The sequence below is a fragment of the Falco biarmicus genome, chromosome 11 (assembly GCF_023638135.1).
Source record: "Falco biarmicus isolate bFalBia1 chromosome 11, bFalBia1.pri, whole genome shotgun sequence".
Lineage (NCBI taxonomy): Eukaryota > Metazoa > Chordata > Aves > Falconiformes > Falconidae > Falco > Falco biarmicus.
Window position 1 is genome coordinate 23,973,810 of NC_079298.1, and position 21,572 is coordinate 23,995,381.

General features: G+C 39.4%; 2 protein-coding genes and 1 long non-coding RNA gene across 5 annotated transcripts; 1 reads left to right on the forward strand and 2 right to left on the reverse strand.

Annotated features, from left to right (window-relative positions):
• Positions 1 to 116: 116 nt before the first annotated feature.
• Positions 117 to 12,223, reverse strand: DBT (dihydrolipoamide branched chain transacylase E2). Of its 2 annotated transcripts, XM_056355316.1 has the most exons (12): positions 12,067 to 12,209; positions 8,818 to 8,882; positions 7,722 to 7,845; positions 7,481 to 7,556; positions 6,519 to 6,700; positions 6,022 to 6,149; positions 5,004 to 5,247; positions 4,088 to 4,254; positions 3,023 to 3,100; positions 1,895 to 2,086; positions 1,654 to 1,725; positions 117 to 765 (listed from the first exon to the last, which is right to left on the reverse strand). In XM_056355316.1, exons 6-12 carry the CDS (start codon positions 6,109 to 6,111, stop codon positions 598 to 600), a joined length of 1,011 nt encoding a protein of 336 aa, XP_056211291.1. In that variant the 5' UTR covers positions 6,112 to 6,149; positions 6,519 to 6,700; positions 7,481 to 7,556; positions 7,722 to 7,845; positions 8,818 to 8,882; positions 12,067 to 12,209; the 3' UTR covers positions 117 to 597. The 2 variants fall into 2 exon arrangements, with proteins under 2 accessions (XP_056211291.1, XP_056211290.1); XM_056355315.1 differs by lacking the exon at positions 8,818 to 8,882 and having other exon boundaries at positions 12,067 to 12,223.
• Positions 12,224 to 12,851: 628 nt separating this feature from the next.
• RTCA (RNA 3'-terminal phosphate cyclase) lies at positions 12,852 to 21,379 on the forward strand. Of its 2 annotated transcripts, XM_056355326.1 has the most exons (11): positions 12,852 to 13,062; positions 13,179 to 13,279; positions 14,081 to 14,224; positions 15,710 to 15,833; positions 16,337 to 16,395; positions 16,908 to 17,049; positions 18,228 to 18,352; positions 18,490 to 18,548; positions 19,047 to 19,141; positions 20,291 to 20,395; positions 20,746 to 21,379. In XM_056355326.1, exons 1-11 carry the CDS (start codon positions 13,018 to 13,020, stop codon positions 20,842 to 20,844), a joined length of 1,098 nt encoding a protein of 365 aa, XP_056211301.1. In that variant the 5' UTR covers positions 12,852 to 13,017; the 3' UTR covers positions 20,845 to 21,379. The 2 variants fall into 2 exon arrangements, with proteins under 2 accessions (XP_056211301.1, XP_056211302.1); XM_056355327.1 differs by lacking the exon at positions 20,291 to 20,395.
• LOC130156697 (uncharacterized) lies at positions 14,522 to 21,039 on the reverse strand. The gene is made up of 2 exons (XR_008824565.1): positions 20,907 to 21,039; positions 14,522 to 14,787 (listed from the first exon to the last, which is right to left on the reverse strand). It is a non-coding gene; the product is annotated as an uncharacterized LOC130156697 (long non-coding RNA).
• Positions 21,380 to 21,572: the final 193 nt, after the last annotated feature.

Genomic DNA, 21,572 nt, shown 5'->3' on the forward strand with positions numbered 1-21,572 from the left:
CTCTTCATTTATAATATGATAAAGAATACCTGTGCAAGTAATTGCCAGTAAAATGTGGACTAGCAAAAGACTTGAGAAGTTTACTCAGTTAAACAACAAAAAGCTCTCTGGACATCTTACAGCAGAAGCATAAAAGTAATTTTATTTGTATATGATATTTGCATAACTTCTTTCGGGAATTTGGACATTATTTGTTAAAATAAATTTACGTGTCCAACAAGGAAGAACTAAGAGTATTTCCCTTCAAAACAGGTTAATCAGATTATAAATACCACAGATGTATATAGATCAGTGTCATGCAGTCACACTAGCCTCACAATCGTAAGTATTATAAAGCGCAAAATAAAGACATTCCATCACCATATTCAGAAGTTGTGCCATGACCTATTAGGTTTGAGAGTCTGCTGTAGAAGAAATTACAGCACTAGTAATTAAAAGTAACAACTAATTGATAGACTGATATCAGCTGTTGAGAACCTTTAACCACATAAGAGTATATAATGTGAGTCGCAAAGAGCACATGCTAGCAGAGCCAGCTGTTATAATTACTCAGTACAATCCACAAAGTTTAAAGGCATATTTTAGCCATGGTTTCCTTTATTTAAGGTCTAGCAGCATCGAAGCAGGGTTCTCCACGTAAGATTTCCACAAGTTAGAAAACCGGGCCATTGTAGCTCCATCAATGATGCGGTGATCAGCTGACCAACTCACATTCATTATATGTGCCTTAAATACTTCACCTTTTCCATTAAACCGAGGAAGAATCTAAAAATCAGAGGAAGGAAAAATACAGAAATATTAAATACTTTCATTAAAGCTGCATTTTTTATTGTTAATTTGTTAATCTAAATTTAAATATTTTGCTAAATTAGATGGACAGCATTAGTGCCATTCAAAAAACAAAGACCTTTGCATTATTGTTAGATAAGAATATATTGCAAACTTAGGTAATAAACAGTCATATCCTGTTTCCACCACCATGGAAATACTGAAGTAGTGAAAAACCTTTCCTGACTCAAAGGTTTCTTCCTAAAACAGTTTATTGCACTGTTAGTTTCCTAACTAATGGTTTCCTTAAAGCATCTCCTAAACAAAAGGCTCATGGGAAGAACATACAGGAAGTATTTTAAATTAATAATAATTTCATTTCCAGCATTGATCTCAAATGTCTATATTGAAGAATTAAAGCCAGAAATTGAGAAAACACAAAACTGCCTTCACCATAGAGTTCTGGATAGATTCAGCTATCTGGCTCATAAAATTAAATGTCGTTATCAGAGTATGTTTTTAGTCTCAAGTTGTCCCCGTAATGATAGCAAAAAGGCTACTGCCGTGTTGCAAAACTTGTAAAAATATATTTATGTTGTTTCTTAATAACTAGAAGGCTAAACATAGATGTGAGTGAAATACAACAGGATTCTATAAAACAAATCTGAACCTCTGGCACAAAAGACTTCTATTTAAACATTCGGTGTCTCTGCACAGCCATCTAAAAACATCACAAAATTTTTCAATCACAAGCTATGCAGTTTCTGTAACATAGAGAAAATGCATATGTATGAAAAACAAAACAGTGGGACACTCCATGTTTCATTTTCATTACAGATTACCTTAGTTAGCTAAACACTCACATCACTGAGATAAAGTTAATACCTGAATCTTTCCAAGTGCTCCAATAGCTACTTCAGGAAGTAGTATCACTGGTTTGGCGTAAGTGCCACCAATCTATAAAAGAAAAAGCTGTGGGTATTAGTTAACAATTTTATTTTTTTTAAAGCAGACTGCCTCTTGCATTAATTGTTACAGGTTTTGTTCATTCCATAATAAACTTTATTAAGGTATTCAATTTCAGAAGCAGTTTTCAGATGTACGTTCTCATTTCTCCTGTACTTACTGTGCCAATATTTGAAAGGGTGAATGTTCCCCCAGTGAGGTCATTTGTTCCCAGTTGGCCTGCAGAGCCCAAGGACTGTAGGCGATTTAATTCAGAGGCAATCTCAAACACGCTACAAACTTGAACATTTTTCACATTTGGGACAATTAAACCTTGCTCTGTGTCCATAGCAACTCCAATGTTGTGCGAAGCCTGCAAGAAGTTTCATTAAACAGAACATTAATATAAGTAGTCAACACAAAACGTGTTTCACATACAAAAAAAATTGAATAGTGTCTTCTTTATATATCTTTTTAACCTAGAAAGTGCTGTCTGTAGTAAGCAACTCCTCTATACAGCACTGAGGGGAGAAGGGGACATTTTTAAATATTAGCTTTCCACATCTGCAAAATGCAAATTGATTTCGGCAACTTCACATCCAGGAAATGCAAAATCCTGGAATCAATTTTGCACTGAAAACATTTCACTTTAGGATGATCATATGGGTAACAAAAAATGACTAGCAGATTTTTAAGAGAACACTAAAATAAAAAAAAAAAAAAAAAAAAAAAAGAAGAAAAGAAATTAGTTGACTTTCATTTCCTAAAAGGAATACATAAGGATTCATCTGAGAGACATTGATCAAACAACCCACAAGGAGTTTGTACTGCAAGGAGCAGTACACGAACACATCACTTAAGAAAATAGACACTCGCTGCCCAGAAGCATCAATCCAGCACTCTGTATGAAAATTAAATTATTTTTATCAAAACTGAGTTTAAAATATTACTTTATTACATAAGGGTTGAGCATTGAAACAGTGGAAGCACCCTGCCATTATTAAAAAATTACTGTATTAGATTTTAAATGTTCTCATTTTGAATGCCTGGCCCATCTTCAGGTGAAAAATAGGAAATCATTTATTAATACGCATTTTTGAGGCAAGCCTGAATAACAAAGTGAGTATCATGAAACAAACTACTGAAATAAAATGAATAATAAATCAAATCCAATGCTGGAATCTGGACACACAAATTATTTTCCAGCACAACATCATAATTTTGGTTCTTACAATGAACCGAGACATTCTGAAAAGCTGTTGTTAGCTGTTAAGTTTTCTGTTCACAACTTGATCTGTAGTTGACAAACCTTGTATGTGACATTTTGACAGCTTTCATCCAAAGAAGCATTAAGAATGGGATACTGCAATAATCCCAGAGAGGCTGCCTGTTAAATATAAAAGAAAGAAAAGGACAGATTTTTATATTTTATAACCGGAGAGCTGCATGGAAAGGAGGGAACAGTGGGAGACAATTTGGATTAACAACAATACGGATTTACTCAATACAATCAAATTTGGCTTAAACTCTGCTAAACTTGTCTGTTGATATTCCGCCATTATTAGGATAGCAGAAGAAAAAGACAACTTTAAAAAAAAAAAAATACATATAGAAAGTGATAAACCCTTTCCCAAGTATAACTGAAGCTGAATCTGCATTTGTTATTTCTGTTGCACAATTCAAGTCAAACATCCCAAGACAAAAGTTACCAGATTCAGCAGCAATGTCATTCTCAGCAATCCAGACTACTATTTCAAGGAAGTAATATTAATTCCCCCTAAAAAGAGTGAGCAGAATGAGTGCTTACTTAGCACTCTAATTGAAATAGCATTACCCGAAGTTTCAGACTAAGCCATGCATTCAATGCATAGCTTAGGCAGTGCATCAGCCTTCACTGATGCCAACAGTTGGAACTGGAACCATGGCAACTAAATGGGTGCAAGTGCCTGGTCTTCTGAACAACAGAAGAGACATAGTCAATTCACCTAAGGGATGTAATAGTAACAGCAATAACAATAATAATGATGCATTTCATGGGAGGTTGATTTTAATGGAGCTCATAAAAAATACTCAGTTTCCAAAATTTGTTCTGTGTAATTAAAACACCTAGTGATGCTTACCCACACAATGAATAATACTTTACCTGCTCTATCTATCCTTCCCCATTAATATTTCAAAAACGTTCAATGATACTATATAACCCTAACTACAATTCCAACAGTAAATTGACAGCTGTTTCAATAAGCAAGAAAAGTTTGTGTGACTTGTTATTATTCAGGCGATAGAGAGGTGTTCCAAACTTATAACGATCATTGATCAGATTTTGGCAAAATCTGCTGAAGTACTGCACACAGTGCTCTGCTGCACATCTTACCTTTATGAAGAAAGGCATAAAGGAAAGCTTAACACCACGAATTTGTGCTAGAGGTTTCAGCTCTTCTCGCAACTGAACAAGCTGAGTCAAATCAACCTCATCACAATAACCAAAGTGGGGTATCTTCAGGGCTGCGCTCATAGTCTTTACCATGGCCTTCTGAAAACCTGAAAAATATTTACTGACTTCTTAAACCAACAAAATGAGTTTCTGGGAAGTTATGGTGAAATTTCAGGTATTTGTTTCCACTAAACAAATTACACAAATTAAAAAACAAAACAAAACCCAACCACAACAAAAGAAGGACAAGGTAAACCTCACTTTAGGATCCACAGTTGTTCAGCACGTGCAACTCAATTTCTACAATTGTAATATTTCAGATTATGCTGCTGCATACCTCTCTTATTTGAAATCATAACACAGTAACCTGCACTGCTCTTTCCAGCCTCCCCAAATAAACACTGCTGGAAAGACAAGCAAAAAGTTTTTATCTGCCTCTTCTTACGAAGCTTTTCTTACCTCATCATCTTTTGTTGCACTCCTCTCCAGAACAACTGTGAATGCTACAGTACGCTATTATCAAGCACTGATACACCCTTAAAATCACTGCACTTTGCCACTATTTGTATAATGATTCACTGTGACAAATGCACTTTTCAGAACTCTACCTGTTTCATCATACATTTGAAATAGCACAGATTAAAAACGAGCAAGTACAACTTGCCACCCAACTCCATCCAACCAAAGCATGAGCAATTATTTCATAAAATACTAATTTCATGCCACACCTTCTTACAGAGTATGTTTTCCTGTGGCTTACTTGCATGACAATAACATGAAACATTCCCATCAAAAGGAATCCACACTGAGTAACATTTACTGGTAGTCTACTGTGATTCTGTATTTCATGATTTACCTGTTACAGGTTCAGTTTTATCTTTCCCTGAAAACACAATGGGTCTGGAAACGGGTACCGGAATTTTGCGTGCTTTGTCCTTTGGAGCAACTGCCACATGCTCTGATTTTGGCAAAGGTGGGATAATTTCAGCCTTTGGTGATGGAGGTAAAATAGCTCCTGTTTGTTTGGCCAGGTAATTGAGGATGTCTTCTTTAAGGATTCTGTTATCTTTCCCCGTTCCAACAACTTCACTCAATTTAATCTGAAAAGTACATAACAAGCTACGACACTTGTGTTTTACAGCAATATAAAAAGAACCTATACTATGTACTATGGTTAAAAGTTATTCCAGTTACTGATCTAACATACATACAGTTTTCTTTCCCTTTCTATGATTTATTAGGTACCCTACACTGTTCAACTCATCCAGAAGGCCTGCTAGGTGTCTAACTGCATGATTTAAGGAGGAACTATGGATACTACTTAACTCTTCATTACCTCATAGGATCAATAGTGAAATTTTAATTTGAGGAAAGCTATTTGTCACTTAATTTTCTCTACTTATTGTTTTCTTTTTCTCCTAAAAATGCACCACAAGCTTTCAAAACCAACTGAATATTCATAGAGTCACAGGAAAAAAGAATTAGAAAAGTGCTTAAAAGATCACCTAGTACATCCTCAGCTCTAAAACAAATTTGAAAAACAAAACAAGGCAGTTAAGCTAAAATTCCCTTTTTCCCTCCTCCTTTCTCTGTCCCAGGAATCTATTCTGAAACTTTCCAAAAAGGTTTTCTTAATCTCCATCTTAAAGCATCCTAGCTGCATTTTAAGCCCAGTAATTATTTTCCTATCCACCATAATCATCAAAAAGCACAATCCTCTTCCTCTTTACAATGATTTTTACACATTTGAAATGTATTTAAAAAAAAATAATTTCTCACTGCACTTTCCTCTAGAAATATATATTCTCCTAGTCAGTCAAACTGCTATACACAAGCTGGATAAAAGGCAGCAGGACCTCATTCAGCGAACTTACATTGTTCTCCATGGCCAGACGACGAACTGCAGGGGTTGCTAACGTTTTGTGACCTTTTATCTCTTGGTGAGTGTGCTCTTCATGAGACATAGGAGGTGTTTCAACAACATCTTCTTCTGGGGCAACACCTGCAAACAAAAAGAAAAAATTTCACTTTACTACATTAAAAGCATTTGTTAAATTCCAGCCTCAACTATTTGATGATTCTGTGACAGCTGAAGGTTTTAACATTTAGTTTGAGATACTGCGGATGGAAACAGCGTGCTAAAAGCTGCTGCTTAAGCTAAATTTTCAATGCGTAACGTCTGGCTTTTGAGATTTTAAATCCTAATAAAATATCACAGTTTTTCCTACTTAATTTCCTTGATCTTATAAAGGGAAAAAAACAATCCAGTTTTAAGATTTTTCAAGAGGAAAAAGTAAACTCCTCTGTCAATGATGGTTTTATAACAACAAATGTAAAATATGGCACAGAAAAAAAAACCGGCTTACAATACCTTTTGAAGCATCGATTTCAATGTCCACTAATGGTTTTCCAACATAAGCAATTTCATCTAAATTGTAATGGAGTTTTCTAATAACGCCATCATAACGACTAGTAATAGTAACAGAAGCTTTATCACTCTGCACTTCACAGATGCTATCGAACTGAGACACACTATCACCTTCTTTTATGTACCTAAGAGAAAAGACACAGGCTAGTACAAAACATACTAAGTGTAAAAATCTATGCTGTGTATTCTTTCAATAAGTTCAGTTATGTACATCCCCACAACATGAAAACGCATTCCAGGTAAGACGACAGATTCTCATAATGGATACGTTTGCGACATACCCTTTGCCTGACTGCTACAGAGCCCTTTGTTGTGTCAAATGACACAGTGATTTAGAATATCATCACACATGTTTTTACTATTACTTTAGTTAAGCAGGGTTTTCTTGACAGATTATAAACCATCTAAAAATGAGCCCAGCTTAGTCTGAACCGAGGCATTTCAACACTGCCTTCCTTCACTGTACGCTTTGATTTTGCTTAATCCATTCATCAAAACCTTTTTACAAACAATTTAACTGTTCAAATATTTTACTAAAGTCAACAAAGAAGGGGTATAGGATAAAATTATGTGTCTAGCCATTTGTTTCTAAAGTTCAGCCTAAGTAAGTATAGTAAAAGACAGACCTCCTGCACTCTAAAAACATTAATCACTGAAGGAAAGCCTATATACAGGTGCAGTTAGAGCATCCCATTCCTTCCATCTGTTCCACTCCCAAGTACACCAGACTGCATATAAACAAAATATAAAGCTCAGTATATACAAGGTTTTAAAAGTACAGAAAATGAAACTTGAAAAATTTCACTACTAAGCCAGAAAACATACATATCAGATTAGTAACTGATAATACAACTGTCAAACTATGTGCTGATTTCTTAGCATATTTCTCAGAAAGCTGAGCTTACCATTCTTTTACAGTCACCTCCGTAATCCCTTCTCCAATGTCAGAAAGCTTAAACTGGACGACTTGGCCACATGAAACTTAAAACAGACAATAAGGAAATACAGCACGTTTAATATTAAATATAAGACAGGAAAATCTGAATACATCAAAAACAGTCTACATACCAGTCATACACAAATTGCTAACGTAACACTCACAAAATAGCAAAATAAAATAAATTATTTTATTATGAAAAAGATTACCAGCAGATGTTCTGAATAATCGCTGTTGATGACTAAACTTGAGGGCGGATTTGTCACACACGCACACATATTTTGATTTTATAAAGCGAATGCTGCTGCACGATCTAACACGGTGAATGCAAACCTGGGGGAGAAAAGTCTCAAGTGTTAATATAATGGACTGAGGAATGTAGAGCTCATTTAACATTCCTGATGCAACAGTAATATTAAAATAGTTTAATTCTAGTTTATGTAAGATAACTTATTATGGAAACACAATTATACTGAATATATACTGAATGTACAGCAACCATTAAATTAGCATAAGCTTTGTCAGGTCTTTAACTTCTTTCACTAACACAACACATGAAGAGATCAAAGCCACGATAACATAACTGATTAACAAAAATCATGACAAGATCTGTCAAGATATTCATACTTGCTATGGCTTCCCTAAGCAATTAGTTTAATCAGGACACACACAGAGAAAGCATACTTAATATAAACTACATCAGCCATATTCTTATCCAGAATGAATGCTGGAAGGATCCCCTAAACTGCAGAAAAAATCAGCATATTTTACTTTGTCAGTTCTTACTCCAATAAAGGGTTGATCAGAAGTACTAATTGGAAAGGAAATTAACTGCAGAGGGCACAGACAGTTGCCCTTTTATTTCTGTTAATAGATAGGAGGCAATCATCTTCAAGTAAGTATCATGTCAACTTTAATGACAGTTTAAGAACTGGGTGTGAGATGGTTTTCTTTCATGGTTACAATTACACTTATGCAGAAATCAACTTAAAGGGGTCAATGGAATTCTCTGAAACTCTCTTCAGACAAAACCTTATGCTTTAAAGCATCATGTAATCGGTCATGATTTTGGTCAAAAGCAAAGCCAGTAGCATTTGCATTGACATAAACACACATTTTATCACTAATCTCAACAGAAGTTAGTTCAGACCCTTTCTTATTTAGTAGGATTTCTTAAATCTAATGTAATTCTGGTGTTATGTTGTTTTAACATTGCTTTAAAATTAATTAAAATAACAATTTATCTGTAGATACTATCTCCAATTAATTTAGAGATATGAAAAAAATTCAGGTGCTACAATGTACCTCAAGTAGCTCAAAACTGTAAAATTTAGAAATTATCTTCTTAGAGGAGCCAGAAAACACCACACCTGTATGGGAAAGTTAATTTTAACTTCTTTTTCCAAAAAGCCTTTCAGTAATTACAGAACATACGAAACTTCCTGATTGCCCTCCCCACCCCCCAAACTGTTCCAATTATTTGATTTTTATTACACTTTAGATTATTCAGAAAACTACAATTCTAATTGACAATGTACACATTTTCTACATTATGTAATCTAGCATTGCAAGTTACATTAATGTCACCTTTCTTTTAGGAACAAATATTTGCACAATAAAATCTATCATAAAGGACACAACAAAGTTACAGAGTTACTTTTCAGCTGCTTGATATTACGATTATATCTACAGATCTAGAATAATTCCTACAATGAGCAAACAGTAAATCCTTTTCATTAGTCCTCCAAACCATTTTCCCTATTAAAAAAATCAGGTAAAATGGTAATTTGAAGCTATGACAAATCTTATTTTAGGAACACATTTAAAATTCTCATTCAATTATAAAATTGATATATAATGTACAACTTCACAAGCCTATTGTCTCCTACTTTTAATTCTGCTTTTCTCTCACTTGAGCCCATGGTTACATTGTTTTGTCCAACAAGATAATTTTGTCCCAAGCTTACAACAAAACTCTTCTCTCTTTATACGATCCTACATGAAAAACATTAAATATTTGTGAAGATGCGCACAAGGAGCATATAAAATCTTCGAACTATTTCTAAACGCCAAGTTTTTTAAGGCTTTTTCCATGTATTTTCAACATTCGATAACCAATGCAGGTAGTGAATTAGTATGTCGCTGCCAAAACAACAGACTGGTTTTGTTACAGAAGAGTTTCAAAGCTGTTTCAAATTATATTTGTAGGACTAATTCAGAACTACTGCATTTTTTAAAAGTGGAATCTTTTTGGTTTCCAGTTTTGCACATGCTCTGCTAAAAAGTCGGTATGCTAGTACGCCGAAGCAATAATACAGTACCCAATTTCTTAATTGAAGTGTGCCTTTCTAACAAGCGAAAAAATTAAAATACATGAAATAAAGAGGCTGTGCTTATTAATTTCAGTATTTAATCACGATAATACTATTTTCTGCGTAATACCAAAGAAGGAAATAACAAAGCCATATAAAAGACAAAATCAGTTCTAACAGCCATAGCATGCTCACCTACGTATCCTGATGTCTGGAAAAATACAGTAATAAAACCCCAACAAGCACAGCACTAGCAGTTATGTTTATGTCACCACTATTACACTATATGACAATTTAAGGGCAATAATGCCACAGTAAGGTAACACCTTTCCTGTGAAGTCTTCAAAGTGAGGAGTTAACCGTGGTGAGAAGAAGCTGAGGGCCCACTCCAGTCTCCCTCACTCATACTGAGGACACATCAGCCACTGATACCCGTTGACTAAGACTTGTGGTTTGAACCAAGACACCGCAGGAGCTGTGTGCAATCTGGGGGTTCAGAACCACCTCACTCCACTTCAGGTTTTTTTCCTTAAGAAGCAGCCAACGGTGCTACACTAGATCACTACTGATCCTGAAAATCTACTGCTGGCCTCAGAACAAAATGTTTTTATGCGGTCTGCAGGCAACTGGATTACCTGATAAAGCAGCACTGAATTTGAAAGTCAAATTGAATAGTTTGTGCTCAAAGGCAATGACTTCTTATTACAGTCCTCTACAGAATTATTTTGACTTGCTGTCACACTGAGTCATTTTAATGAACATTTACTTACATTGGATTTGTTTTACGTACATATTCCGTATCTCCAAGTATACAGCTGCCTATATACCAAACCAATGTCCTCGGCAGCAAGTTTCAGTCAGGTATTATACCTCGCCTAAATAACCAGCAGCATGTCCTAGTGTCTAGGTAACTATGACTTCCCTACTATGTAACAGAAAGACCCCCTGGCTCCCTTCTTTTTTTCTTCAGAAGAGAATGGGGTCTTTTAGCCCCCATGAACAACCACCATTGCTATGTCCTTTTTCCTCTTGCTAGCCAAAGTGTTTGCAAAAGCATTGAGAATATTAAAATAAAGTCTTTTCATATTGTAATAACCGTATTTCTTGGATCTTATCACTGTTTCACAGCAGATGGTCACAAGAAGAATTAGTATGTAGCAAAATTCACAATGTGTTGCAGGAAACACTATAAATAGCCAATTCTACAAATCAGCATGCACACAGATAAAAACAGCACTTTCATCTTAGCAGAATCTCCCTCGAGTTAAGAGTTGGTTTAATTAGAAAGAAAACTAAGAAGTTGCTGCTGTTTTCAATAGTCTTAATTAGTAAAATTACTTATATGTAGCCTAAAACTAGGTAATTATAAAAGTATCACTGAAAATTCTTAACCACTGTGCCTTCAAAGTGCAATATGAATTATCAGTTAGAGCAAAAATAATAATAGAAAGTAGAACTGATCCTTAATTTAGTTTTCATTTGGATTATCTTACAGTATTTCTTTTTCTGACATTCCACAAAGCAGCAGTGACATAACTGCAAACCAAGACTCTTCGCCACAGCAGGGAGACCATATATATTAGAGGAAGGCAGAATAAAGCACAAGGTCTTTGTGATGGTATATGTTTATGAAACTGTGTCCTAAAAGGCACCCAAGTAAATTCACTTCTTGACATACGGTGAAGCATCTGAACTACTTCATTTACAAGCACCGAGGCTCCTGGGATTCAAAGAAACACGTTTTCGCTCTGTGTGTAACTACACCGTCCCTACGCGGGTGCGGTGCGTGAAGGGGGGCGAGGAGCGGGGATGGCTGCAGGCGAAGCAGGGACTCAGGGGGCTCAGAAATAACGGGAGGGAAGAGCTCAGGGGCTTATCACACTTCTACACAGGCAACGTAGGCAACGTGGGCAACGGGGACGGCGTTCGGCGGGGGAAGCCCGTTCCGGGGGTCTCTGGGGAGCTGAGGCACCGGCCCGCGGGGAGCCGCGGGGTGCGCGGGCCCGGGCACCGCCACCTGTGCCGCCACGGCGGGCAGCGGGCGGGGACGCGGCTGAGGCGGCCGGGCGGGCTGAGGGGAGGCGGCCGGTCCGTGAGGCTCTGCCGCGCGGTCCTCCCTCGCTCCCAGCTGGAAGGAGGCGACAGGCCTGACGAGACGCTGCCGCCGAGGCGGAGAGGGCGCGCGTTGCCTCCCCCCCTCACCGGGAGCGCCACCACCCGCAGGGTGCCCCGCTCCGCTTACCAGGCGGCCCGCGGCTCGGCTGCTGCTCCTCAGAGCGGTCACGGCCGCCATCTTACTCCAGGAAGAGGCGGCCCCCACGCCCCGCACACCTCCCACGGACCAGCCAACCGGAGGGCGGCCACGCCGACCGCGGCCAACCGGGCGGGCACGGGCTGGGGAGGGCGGCGGCGGGGGGCAGCGGCGGGGGCAGCCCCCGGTGCCTTGCAGCCGCCGCGCGCCCGCGGGAAGTAACGGGAAGGCGCCACCGGTGCCGCTGGCGGCGGCAGAGGGGCTGCGGCTTCCCTCGGCCCAGGCGGCGCGAAGGGCCCGGCCTCGCCGGTACACCTGTAATAAAAGTCCCGCCTGTGGCTGCCGGACCGACGCGTACGTCTCTCCGTGCTTCCTTCAGCGACCTGGCTTCTGGGGGAAAGTACCCGCTTGTAACTGTGACGGCAGGAGCCCGGCCGCTCTGCCCCGGCCGCCGGCGGCGGTGCACTGCTGTGCCGTGGCGCTGCCGTCCCCGGTGCCGCTTTGTCACGGCCCGTGCGGTGCCGCGTTCGTCACCGCTCCAGCCTAGCGCGGCCCTTGGTCGTAGCCTGCGGAGAGGGGAAGGGAATCGCCTCCTCCGGGCGGAGCCCTGCGCAGGGACGCGGCCGTTAACGCGGGGAGAAGCGAGCCCTCCCCGCCCGCTACGCCGCTGCCCGGGCGCTGGGACCCGGCAGCCGCTCCCCACGCAGCGGAGCCGCCCCCGCCAGCCCAGGGCGGGGCCCCGGTTGTTCCGCTGTGCGCCTGCGCTTGGCCCCGGCCCCGGCAGGTTGGGGCGCCGCCGGCACCGCAGCGCGGCTTCAGGCGCCAAGCGTTGGCCGCCCCGGGGGGCTGCTTCGCCGGGGACTCGCCGTCTGCCGGGCCCCGCCGGGATCCCGTTGGCCCGGCAGGAGCCTCTGCGAGAGACAGCTCCGCTCGCCGCCAGCCATGGACGGGGACAGGGTGGAGATAGACGGGGGCATCATGGAGGGGGTGAGCACCAGCGGCGGGCTGGCCTCGCCCCGCCTCGGCCCGGGCCGCGGGGACGGGCGGGCCGGTGGCGGCCGGCAGGGCGGGCAGCGCCTGACGAGCGCCTTTCCTCCGCGCAGGGCGGGCAGATCTTGCGGGTGTCCACGGCGCTGAGCTGCCTGCTGGGCCTGCCGCTGCGGGTGCGCCGGATCCGCGCCGGGAGGAGCCAGCCCGGCCTCAGGTAACGGCCCCGCCCGCGTCCGCTCGGCCGGGGGCTGCCCCCCCACGTATTCGGTATTTCCGAGAGCAAACCCCGTGCGTGTCCGTTGCCTGAAGAGGGCCCGTGATCGGAACATCCCGTCTGCGGCTCGCTTACAGGGAAGGCGTGAGCGCGAAGGCAAGGCAGGGCGTGAAGCGAGCGCCCCGCAGCCCCTCGGTGAGGGTCCCGCGGCCCGTCCCCGCCCGGGCACCGCCGCAGCCCCGCAGCGCGGCTCGAAGGTGCCGCGGAGGTGCCGAACGGGCTGCACGGCACGAAACGTGAAGTGCACTGGAGGCCGTGTAATGCCCCAGCGGAACACGGTTCACCGAGCGTACGGTTTTCTTTCCTATTTAAATTAAACAAATGGAAACGCAAGCGCAGCAAGAAAGATCCGTAGCAAAACTGTTAGCTCCCCTGTGGCTCTGGCAACCGGGCACTGGCTTGGCTCCAGTTGAGCCTTGCCATCGCTGTCCCACTGCATTTTTGTCCCAAGCATTTATCACGTTGGGACAAGCGATTGCTCCTGCGTCTCATCTGTCTGTCTGGACCCATTCTAATGGAAAACACACCATAATCCTAAAAATTCCGTAATGGCCTGAATGCTGCTCCTTTGGCTCTTGTGAACTCAGAAGTGCTGTAGGAACCAAATCAAATTTCTCATCCCTGTCTGATCTGAAATTTGCAACTGTAGTATTTATTAGTTGGTGTTTAGGAGTTCCTTTAATGTAACATGAATATGTAGTCTACTTGCATGTATCCTTAACTTTGTCTTGTTGTTCCAAGGCCTCAGCATCTGTCTGGACTGGCGATCATTCGAGATCTATGTGAGGGGAGGCTGGAAGGTGGAGAAATTGGCTCAACAGAAATAACCTTCACTCCTGGGAAGATAAAAGGTGGAACACACACAGCAGATACAAAAACAGCAGGGTATGTCTTTGTGCAGGGCTAATGACTGACCAGTAACTGCTTTTAACTGCTTTTGGTAACTGTAAAATAGTGACAGAAGAAGTTTTCTCACTTTACCACAAAAGAGCAGGGGAAAAAAGAGCATTAATAAATATCCAATCAGTCAAAATCTGTGCCACCTGAGCCAGATATATATAACCAAGGAACCTTTAGTGTAGGCAGGATATGTATGACTAGAGTACATGCTAGTGTTACAGTTTTAAAATTATAGTCAGTAGCTGGACACAATTAATGCTAAGCAAAAACCAGCTGCCCATGTATTTAAAACTTTATCCTTTATTTTCTCACATTAGTACATTACATATCAGGTCAAATGCATTAAATTAGATAAGTATCTCAAATCCACAAGATCTGAAATAATCCCTATTGTATAATATAGTAAATTTTCAGGTTTTACTTGCACACGTAATGGTACGATATGAGATACTAGTCTTTTGGAACTGGGAACATATTCCATCCATGGTTCTTTGTGCCTGTATTTCTTCTAGCCTATATTTCTCTGTTGGGTCCTTGGTTCTTGGAATCTGTTGCAAAACGGAGTAAATGGATTTAGCTATGGAAGGCTGGTGTGAATAGTTGTTCGGAAGCATAGGCCAGGTTAGGCATAAGTTAAGGTTCCCTTTAAGTTAAGAGAAATCTTTTTCTGAGTTGCAGTAGTGTAAATAACCCAGCTGATGCCTTTTACATAACACAAAAAGGCTTGAGTAAGCAGCAATGTAGCAGAATTAGTAATTAAGCACAAGGCGAGGGGGGGGGGAGGGAAACAAAGAAACAGTATGGTTAACAAATGTTTGGAAGTTATTTAAGAAAAAAAACCCTGTATTTTCTTCAGTTCGGTGGTGATTACTGTTTTCACAATTCAAAATGGTCTTTGAAACCTCTGTGAGGTAATTGTTTTGTTTTGCTGAACAAACTTTTGGTAACATTGTTTTGGAAGCTTTTTATTATCTATGAAACGTGTAGAGATTCAATAGGGGACTCTTGTATCTGAAAGCCTATTTTCTATGCCCCTGAATTTTCTTGTATGGGATGCTGACCAGATTGTAAGCATTTTTGTAGTTTTCTAAATATTTTTTTATTAAATAAGTATTACAATATTAAAATTGCTGCCTAAGCCTTTCCTTTTTTTTATGATCTGCCAGCTAAACCTAAGGTTTTCACAGTCCTATCATTCTACTAAGTAAACTACATTACTTGCATTTTTTATATTCCCATTTGAAATAAAATTACTGTGAAACAAAAACCTTGACATATAGGCTTTCTAAGGACATGAAGTTTTAAATTAGTATTTTTTAAGACTAATAAGTTTACTTTATAGATAATGTTCAAAATCAAATACTTAAGTAAATTCTCTGGGAAGTTAATTGCCTTTGATACATAGTGATTGTATGGAATTCTGTGGATTATAACTGCATGACATTTGTAATATCTTTTAATTGCTTTCAGGAGCGTGTGTCTACTGATGCAGGTAGCAATGCCCTGTGTGCTGTTCGCTGCTTCCCCATCAGAACTTCATTTAAAAGGTGGGACTAATGCTGAGATGGCTCCTCAGATAGACTACACAGTCATGGTAGGGATAAATTTCTTTGACTTGGTGCATCTTTCATTCATATATATGTAATGTAACTACTATACTGCTGCTTTTACTGCAAGTTTATTTGTAATTACAGGGATTAGGCATGGGAATTTAACACTGTTAGTGTACTGTATGTAAAGAGCAACTAGCGTTTTGTGGAATTCCCTGAAACAGCAACTAGTCTGTGTGCTTTTAATTACTAAAGAAAATTTCTCTTTAAAATATTCTTTAGTCTGGAAGTGCTGTGAGTTGTTCAGCATTTCTCTTTCTCTTCCCCTAAGAAGATCCTTTTACACAAAGTGTCATTCAGAGTGAAGTATGAGGAATGTCAAATAAGCTGTATATGGATGAGACTGGCTATCTTTTTTCTTTTTCTTTGTAATTATGTAACTGAAATTTTTGTGTTGAAATTTTTTTTTTCAGACCGCATAAAATAGTGGGGAATTATAGATGCAAAATATACTCACTCTGAGTTTTTATATGTACTTGTTTTTCAGGTTTTCAAGCCAATAGTTGAAAAGTTCAATTTCACATTTAATTGTGACATAAAAAAGAGGTGAGCAACAGAGAATTGTGGCAGAGGCAGGCCTTGCTGAACCACTGTGTGCGCACAGAGGCACGCATACAAGATGCTCAATCAAGTTGAGGGATGAATTTATAATACATGAAGTAACCTGCATTAGCTGCTCCTGTGTATACTGCCACCATATGATGAATGTGTTACGGTTCTTTCCTGTCTTTTTTTTTTTTCATTGCTGTCTTCAGCTGCTGTTTAACGTTTCCTGTGTGTGGGCTACTGCTGAAGGAAGTGTATGCTGAACAATGTATGAGCTTTTTCTGAGGTGCCAGTTATGTTGGTGTTAGGTAGTTAATAAGATGTTATGAGGTAACACTGATAGAGAACCTAATACTATTCTGAAGATTTCTAAAGCACACATCAAGAAAATTTATATGTACAGTAACGGAACATAAAAATGTATAATGAAATATATGAAAAGCCTTTCTGGCTTTTCTTGGTTTCCTTGTGTTTTTTGCATTTAGTTATATCTGATTACTGTTTCTAAATAGGGGCTACTATCCTCAGGGAGGTGGTGAAGTTGTAGTCCAGATGTCACCAGTCAAAGAGTTGAGCCCAATAAACTTAACAGAACGTGGCATAGTGACGAAGATATATGGAAGAGCATTTGTTGCTGGAGCACTGCCTATAAAAGTAAGTGCTGATAATAGGCTCTGGTAGTATCCAACTTCATATATCTATATAAAATTGCATGTAATCTGCTTGATTTATCTCTACTGTTCCTGTATCCTGTGGTGTTTCACATACAATGTAGCCTTATTAAATGGTTTCAGTTATTCCGGCCATGGAATGGAAGTTTTGACTTACCGTCTTGCTACGCAATAAATGCATTTTAGGTAGCAGCTAAAACAGGAAATGGGAGCAGCATCCCTGACACATTTCATATGACTGTTCAAAAGTCTTTAGCATATATTGAGCGGTAGCTTATATCTGATTTGCATATCCTTCATATCTATGTGGATTATTTTAAATTTGAAATCACAGCCCTTGTTCATAGATTTGTGGGTAGACTATGGTGCACTGTAATAGGCAGAGGTCAGAATACATCAAACTTTTAAACTGTTGCTAAGGGTATTAGACAGGACAAGTTAAGGGTAGGTTTAACCAAAGGTAAAAGAGAGAAATTTGCTCCTTTGTACCCCCTTCTTGCTATTATTCCTATCCTGTCTGTGTTTACAGAGGCTAAGTGGTGGGATCTCCTTAAGGCTCCTTCTCACACGCAGGCTAGGAATTAGTAGAGGAAGGAAGAGGAGAAACTGAGTTACTTTTTGAAGAGCTATGGACTGCTGGTCTTGGTCTTAAAATCTCCAAACCTATGAATACTGGTGATGATTGGATCACAAGAATGTGATAAGTTTCATCTGCCCCCACCTGCCTGTGATTTAAAACTGTTATTTTATATATTTTATCTTGTAGGGTATATCCTGTACATAGCAATTGTGAGGTGTTTGATGGTTTTGTTTGGTTGGTTTTTTTTAATAATCTAATGTCTTGAGGTAATCAAGACTAAAATCTAATCTTTCTATGAATGGAGAAAGCTTCTTGAATTTCTATTGATATTGAAGCTTCCACATACATCACCATAACTATCATTTGTTCAGCATGTAATGTTACCTAATTTTGTGGGAAAATTCTCAGAAGAGATGATGTTAAGTGCTTGCTTGTAGGGGCTTTATAATAATCTTTATTATTTTTCTAGTTAATAAAGTAGCCGCTTTCTTCAGGGATTCACTGTAATAATCAGACTTACGAGGATAAAGTATTACTATGTTACATAAGTTAAATAATGTTTTTTTCTTTTATCTTGTCAGCTGGCAAAAGACATGTCTGCAGCAGCAGTGAGATGCATCAGAAAAGAAATCAGAGATCTTTACATCAATATTCAGCCTGTTCGAGAACCTGATGATCAAGCCTTTGGGACTGGAAGCGGAATAATGTAAGATGACCCCAAACCTTCTATTGATACCTGTAATCTTTCTGGTTGATTAGCTAGATCTTGATTACATATCTGGTAAATAAAGTGTAATGTTGAGTGATTTTGTTCTTAATAATGATTCTGTTTTTTCTGCTTAGCGTTGTTGCAGAGACTTCAACGGGTTGTTTGTTAGCTGGATCATCACTGGGCAAGAGAGGTAAGAGTTCCATGAAGTATACCTCTTTTGCATTTGTAAATGGAATCTTGCGCTTTGTACTAAGCTGCTTCTGCATAGTGACAAAAATTACAAAATTATTAAACTTTTATCAGAATGATTGTTAAGGATCACCGAGTTGAAAATGCTTCTGGACTTTAAGAACATACGGTCTTTGTTGTTTACCTGTAAAGTTTTAGTTTGACAGTCAGTCTAGATGTGTATTTAGATTATAAGGAGTAGAAGTGATTCTAGTTTTAAATGGTTTGAATAGAATGTTTTCTCTGACTAAGTAGGGTTACTTTCTTTCCACTGCTTAGGGAGTATGAACTGTGTGTCGTCATAAGATGGGAGGAGTTTTTTTAAGCAGACAGTTGAGACAAGAGCGTGGAGATAAGGTTTAAAAAGTTGATCATTTAATGATATTTTTTTTTCTTCTTTCTGTATTTTTAAAATGTTAATTAATAATTGTCAGCTTCCTGACCTGGATTTCTCTGTTAGGAAAGAATTCTGACAAGGTTGGCATTGAAGCAGCTGAGATACTGCTTAGGAACCTTAAACATGGTGGAACTGTGGATGATTCTCTGCAAGACCAAGTAAGGCTCCTGTATGTGTTTACATGAAGTTCAAATAGCAAGAACATGCATGCATGTGTTATTTGTAAAGAATATAAATCTGAACAGGGAAAGAACTGACATGTAGATTTCAGTTAGACCATATCTCCACAGGTAGGTGTGGCTTTACATAATAATTTTAAGTCATTGGAGGTTTCTGGGTGTGGTCACAACATCACTAGGTCTAACAAATTACATACAGTTCTTCAGAGCCACAGATGCTCCTGGCTTTGCACCCACACCCTTACATTTTCCCATCCTGTAAAGAGGTACAAATTTGTATCTATTTGGCGCTCCATATAGTGGAGTAAAAATAGCTCCTTGGTTACATATTAAGAATGATACGAAGTGAAGCTATTGGAGAACAGAATATCTAGGAGGTGCTCCTATTTATCTTGCTAACCTAATTTCATTTGAGGATGAAGACCCTCCACTGTCTCACTTTCAGTAACACAGCCTAATTAGAATCTTGGGCTGTTCTAGATAAGAGACATTACATCTTAGGTGTAAACACCCAGCCACACATTACTATTACATAGTACAATAGGAAGTGTTTTGGTCTTAGGTTCATCCTGCTTTTTGCAAAGCATGCACAGTACAATTGGTGAAAATGTGCCACGGCTAGATCCAATGTGCACGGGAAGTGCTCAGAGTTACATCATGCTTTAAAGAGTACTTGTCATGGTGATGTTTGTAAATCAAATCAGATGTTTTTAAATATCTGTCTGGTGAATATGTGATCAGAAAGCGTTACAATTAAAAAACCTCTTCTGGAGTTTTTCTCTCCATAAAGGTAATCTACCAATCTGGAGTCTGACATGACTTTGGGGAAATTTTGGGGTGGGAGGGTGAGAGAACGCAAAGTTAAATGTAGTTAACAGGAATTCAGTGGCAAACTCCACTGTGGAAAAGTAGCAGCCCATCTGCAATAGGCATTACAGTAGTAATTTCAAAGATTATTGAGGCTTGGATCACTCTTAACATTCAGCATTATGAACTTTTATGAAACTTGGGAGACTACATTTTTTACATCTACAGACATTTTGTATGTTTTTCCTTTTGTTTTTCTTAAATCAGTAAGTTCGTAGGATCTGAAGATTTATTTGATAATTACCTTTCCTTCCCTTTCAGCTGATCATTTTCATGGCACTAGCAAAGGGAGTGTCTAGAGTAAAAACTGGACCAATTACACTTCATACTCAAACAGCTATACACTTTGCAGAGCAGCTAACAAAGGTGAGCCCAAAAGTTCAGGAAGTTTTACCTATCAGTTGTCATCCAGTAACTAGGCAATGTGCAGTTCAGCAGGCATCGTGAACTGAACTTGATCATGGAGAGCAAGCATAGATAAAATAATTGCTACAATATTTGTGTGGAAGTTTACTTGCAGAAAGTGAACATACTTGAGAGTTAAATGCTTTTAGAATGGTTAGATACTTGCTACCTTTATTTAAATGTTTTTTAATGAAATCAGTCAAAGTTGTAATATATATCAACATATGGCAATACGATTATTAGGCATCAGATCTTGAATAGTTAAACTTATGTATAACTGAATTAGTGATATATTTCTAATCCTGTTTTAGGCCAAATTTACTGTGACAAAATTGGAAGAGGAAGATCCCGGTAAAGATACCTACATCATTGAGTGCCAAGGAATGGGGATGATAAACCCAAACTTATAGGTTTTAAAATAACAACAACAACAAAGACGACAGCAAGCTGACAAAAACAAAACTCAACATACCTCAGTGATGTATTGCACTACATTTCAAAGGATGTAGGATATGCATGTGAACCAGAGGAGCCTTCTGTCACGTCAAAGCAATTTAATTTCAAGGATGATGTGGAATTCTTCCTTGATGTGCTGAGAATCTGTGGTGTGAAAAATGGAAACTTTACCTCCCCCCCCCACATTAGCAGCAAAGTGAGTACAGGCAGGACAGCAAATGGAATACATTGTATGTATTTGAGAGCTTCAGTTAGAAGCCTTGAAAATTCAGATTCAAAGGAGAAAATTACTAATTCAGTTTTGAAAAAATACTGATACATTCTTTCCCCTTTAAAAAAAATGGACATCTACGTTTTATTATGTGGGAACCTTTATGTTATGAGGTATACAGAATGAAGTGCCCCATCAAATCTGTATCACTGTTCTTCCTTAACCATTTTGCTTAAATTGTGTGTGAGGACATAATAAAGCAATATCACCAAGTGAAAGCCTGTTGTTTATATTTGCTGCCTATCTCAGCAAGTTGTGTTAGTGGGAGATTGCATACAAAGTAACCTTTTAGAGGTGTAATTTCTCTCCCTACAGAAATAACACTCACTGCATAATATAATCTTCTCCGTTAATCTGTTTTAAAAACCTTCTCAGGCAAGCTAAACCAATATACCGTTGCTTATATCCCAA

Coding starts and splice junctions, on each gene's coding strand:
- DBT (XM_056355315.1), bottom strand. CDS start 12,117: ATGGCGGCCGTGACCGCTCTGAGGAGCAGCAGCCGAGCCGCGGGCCGC. Junction 7,846..12,066: donor GCCGAGCCGCGGGCCGCCTG/GTAAGCGGAGCG, acceptor TTTCTCCCCCAG/GTTTGCATTCACCGTGTTAG. Junction 766..1,653: donor GAGCACTTGGAAAGATTCAG/GTATTAACTTTA, acceptor TCTGATTTTTAG/ATTCTTCCTCGGTTTAATGG.
- RTCA (XM_056355326.1), top strand. CDS start 13,018: ATGGACGGGGACAGGGTGGAGATAGACGGGGGCATCATGGAGGGG. Junction 15,834..16,336: donor AGATAGACTACACAGTCATG/GTAGGGATAAAT, acceptor CTTGTTTTTCAG/GTTTTCAAGCCAATAGTTGA. Junction 20,396..20,745: donor TTGCAGAGCAGCTAACAAAG/GTGAGCCCAAAA, acceptor ATCCTGTTTTAG/GCCAAATTTACTGTGACAAA.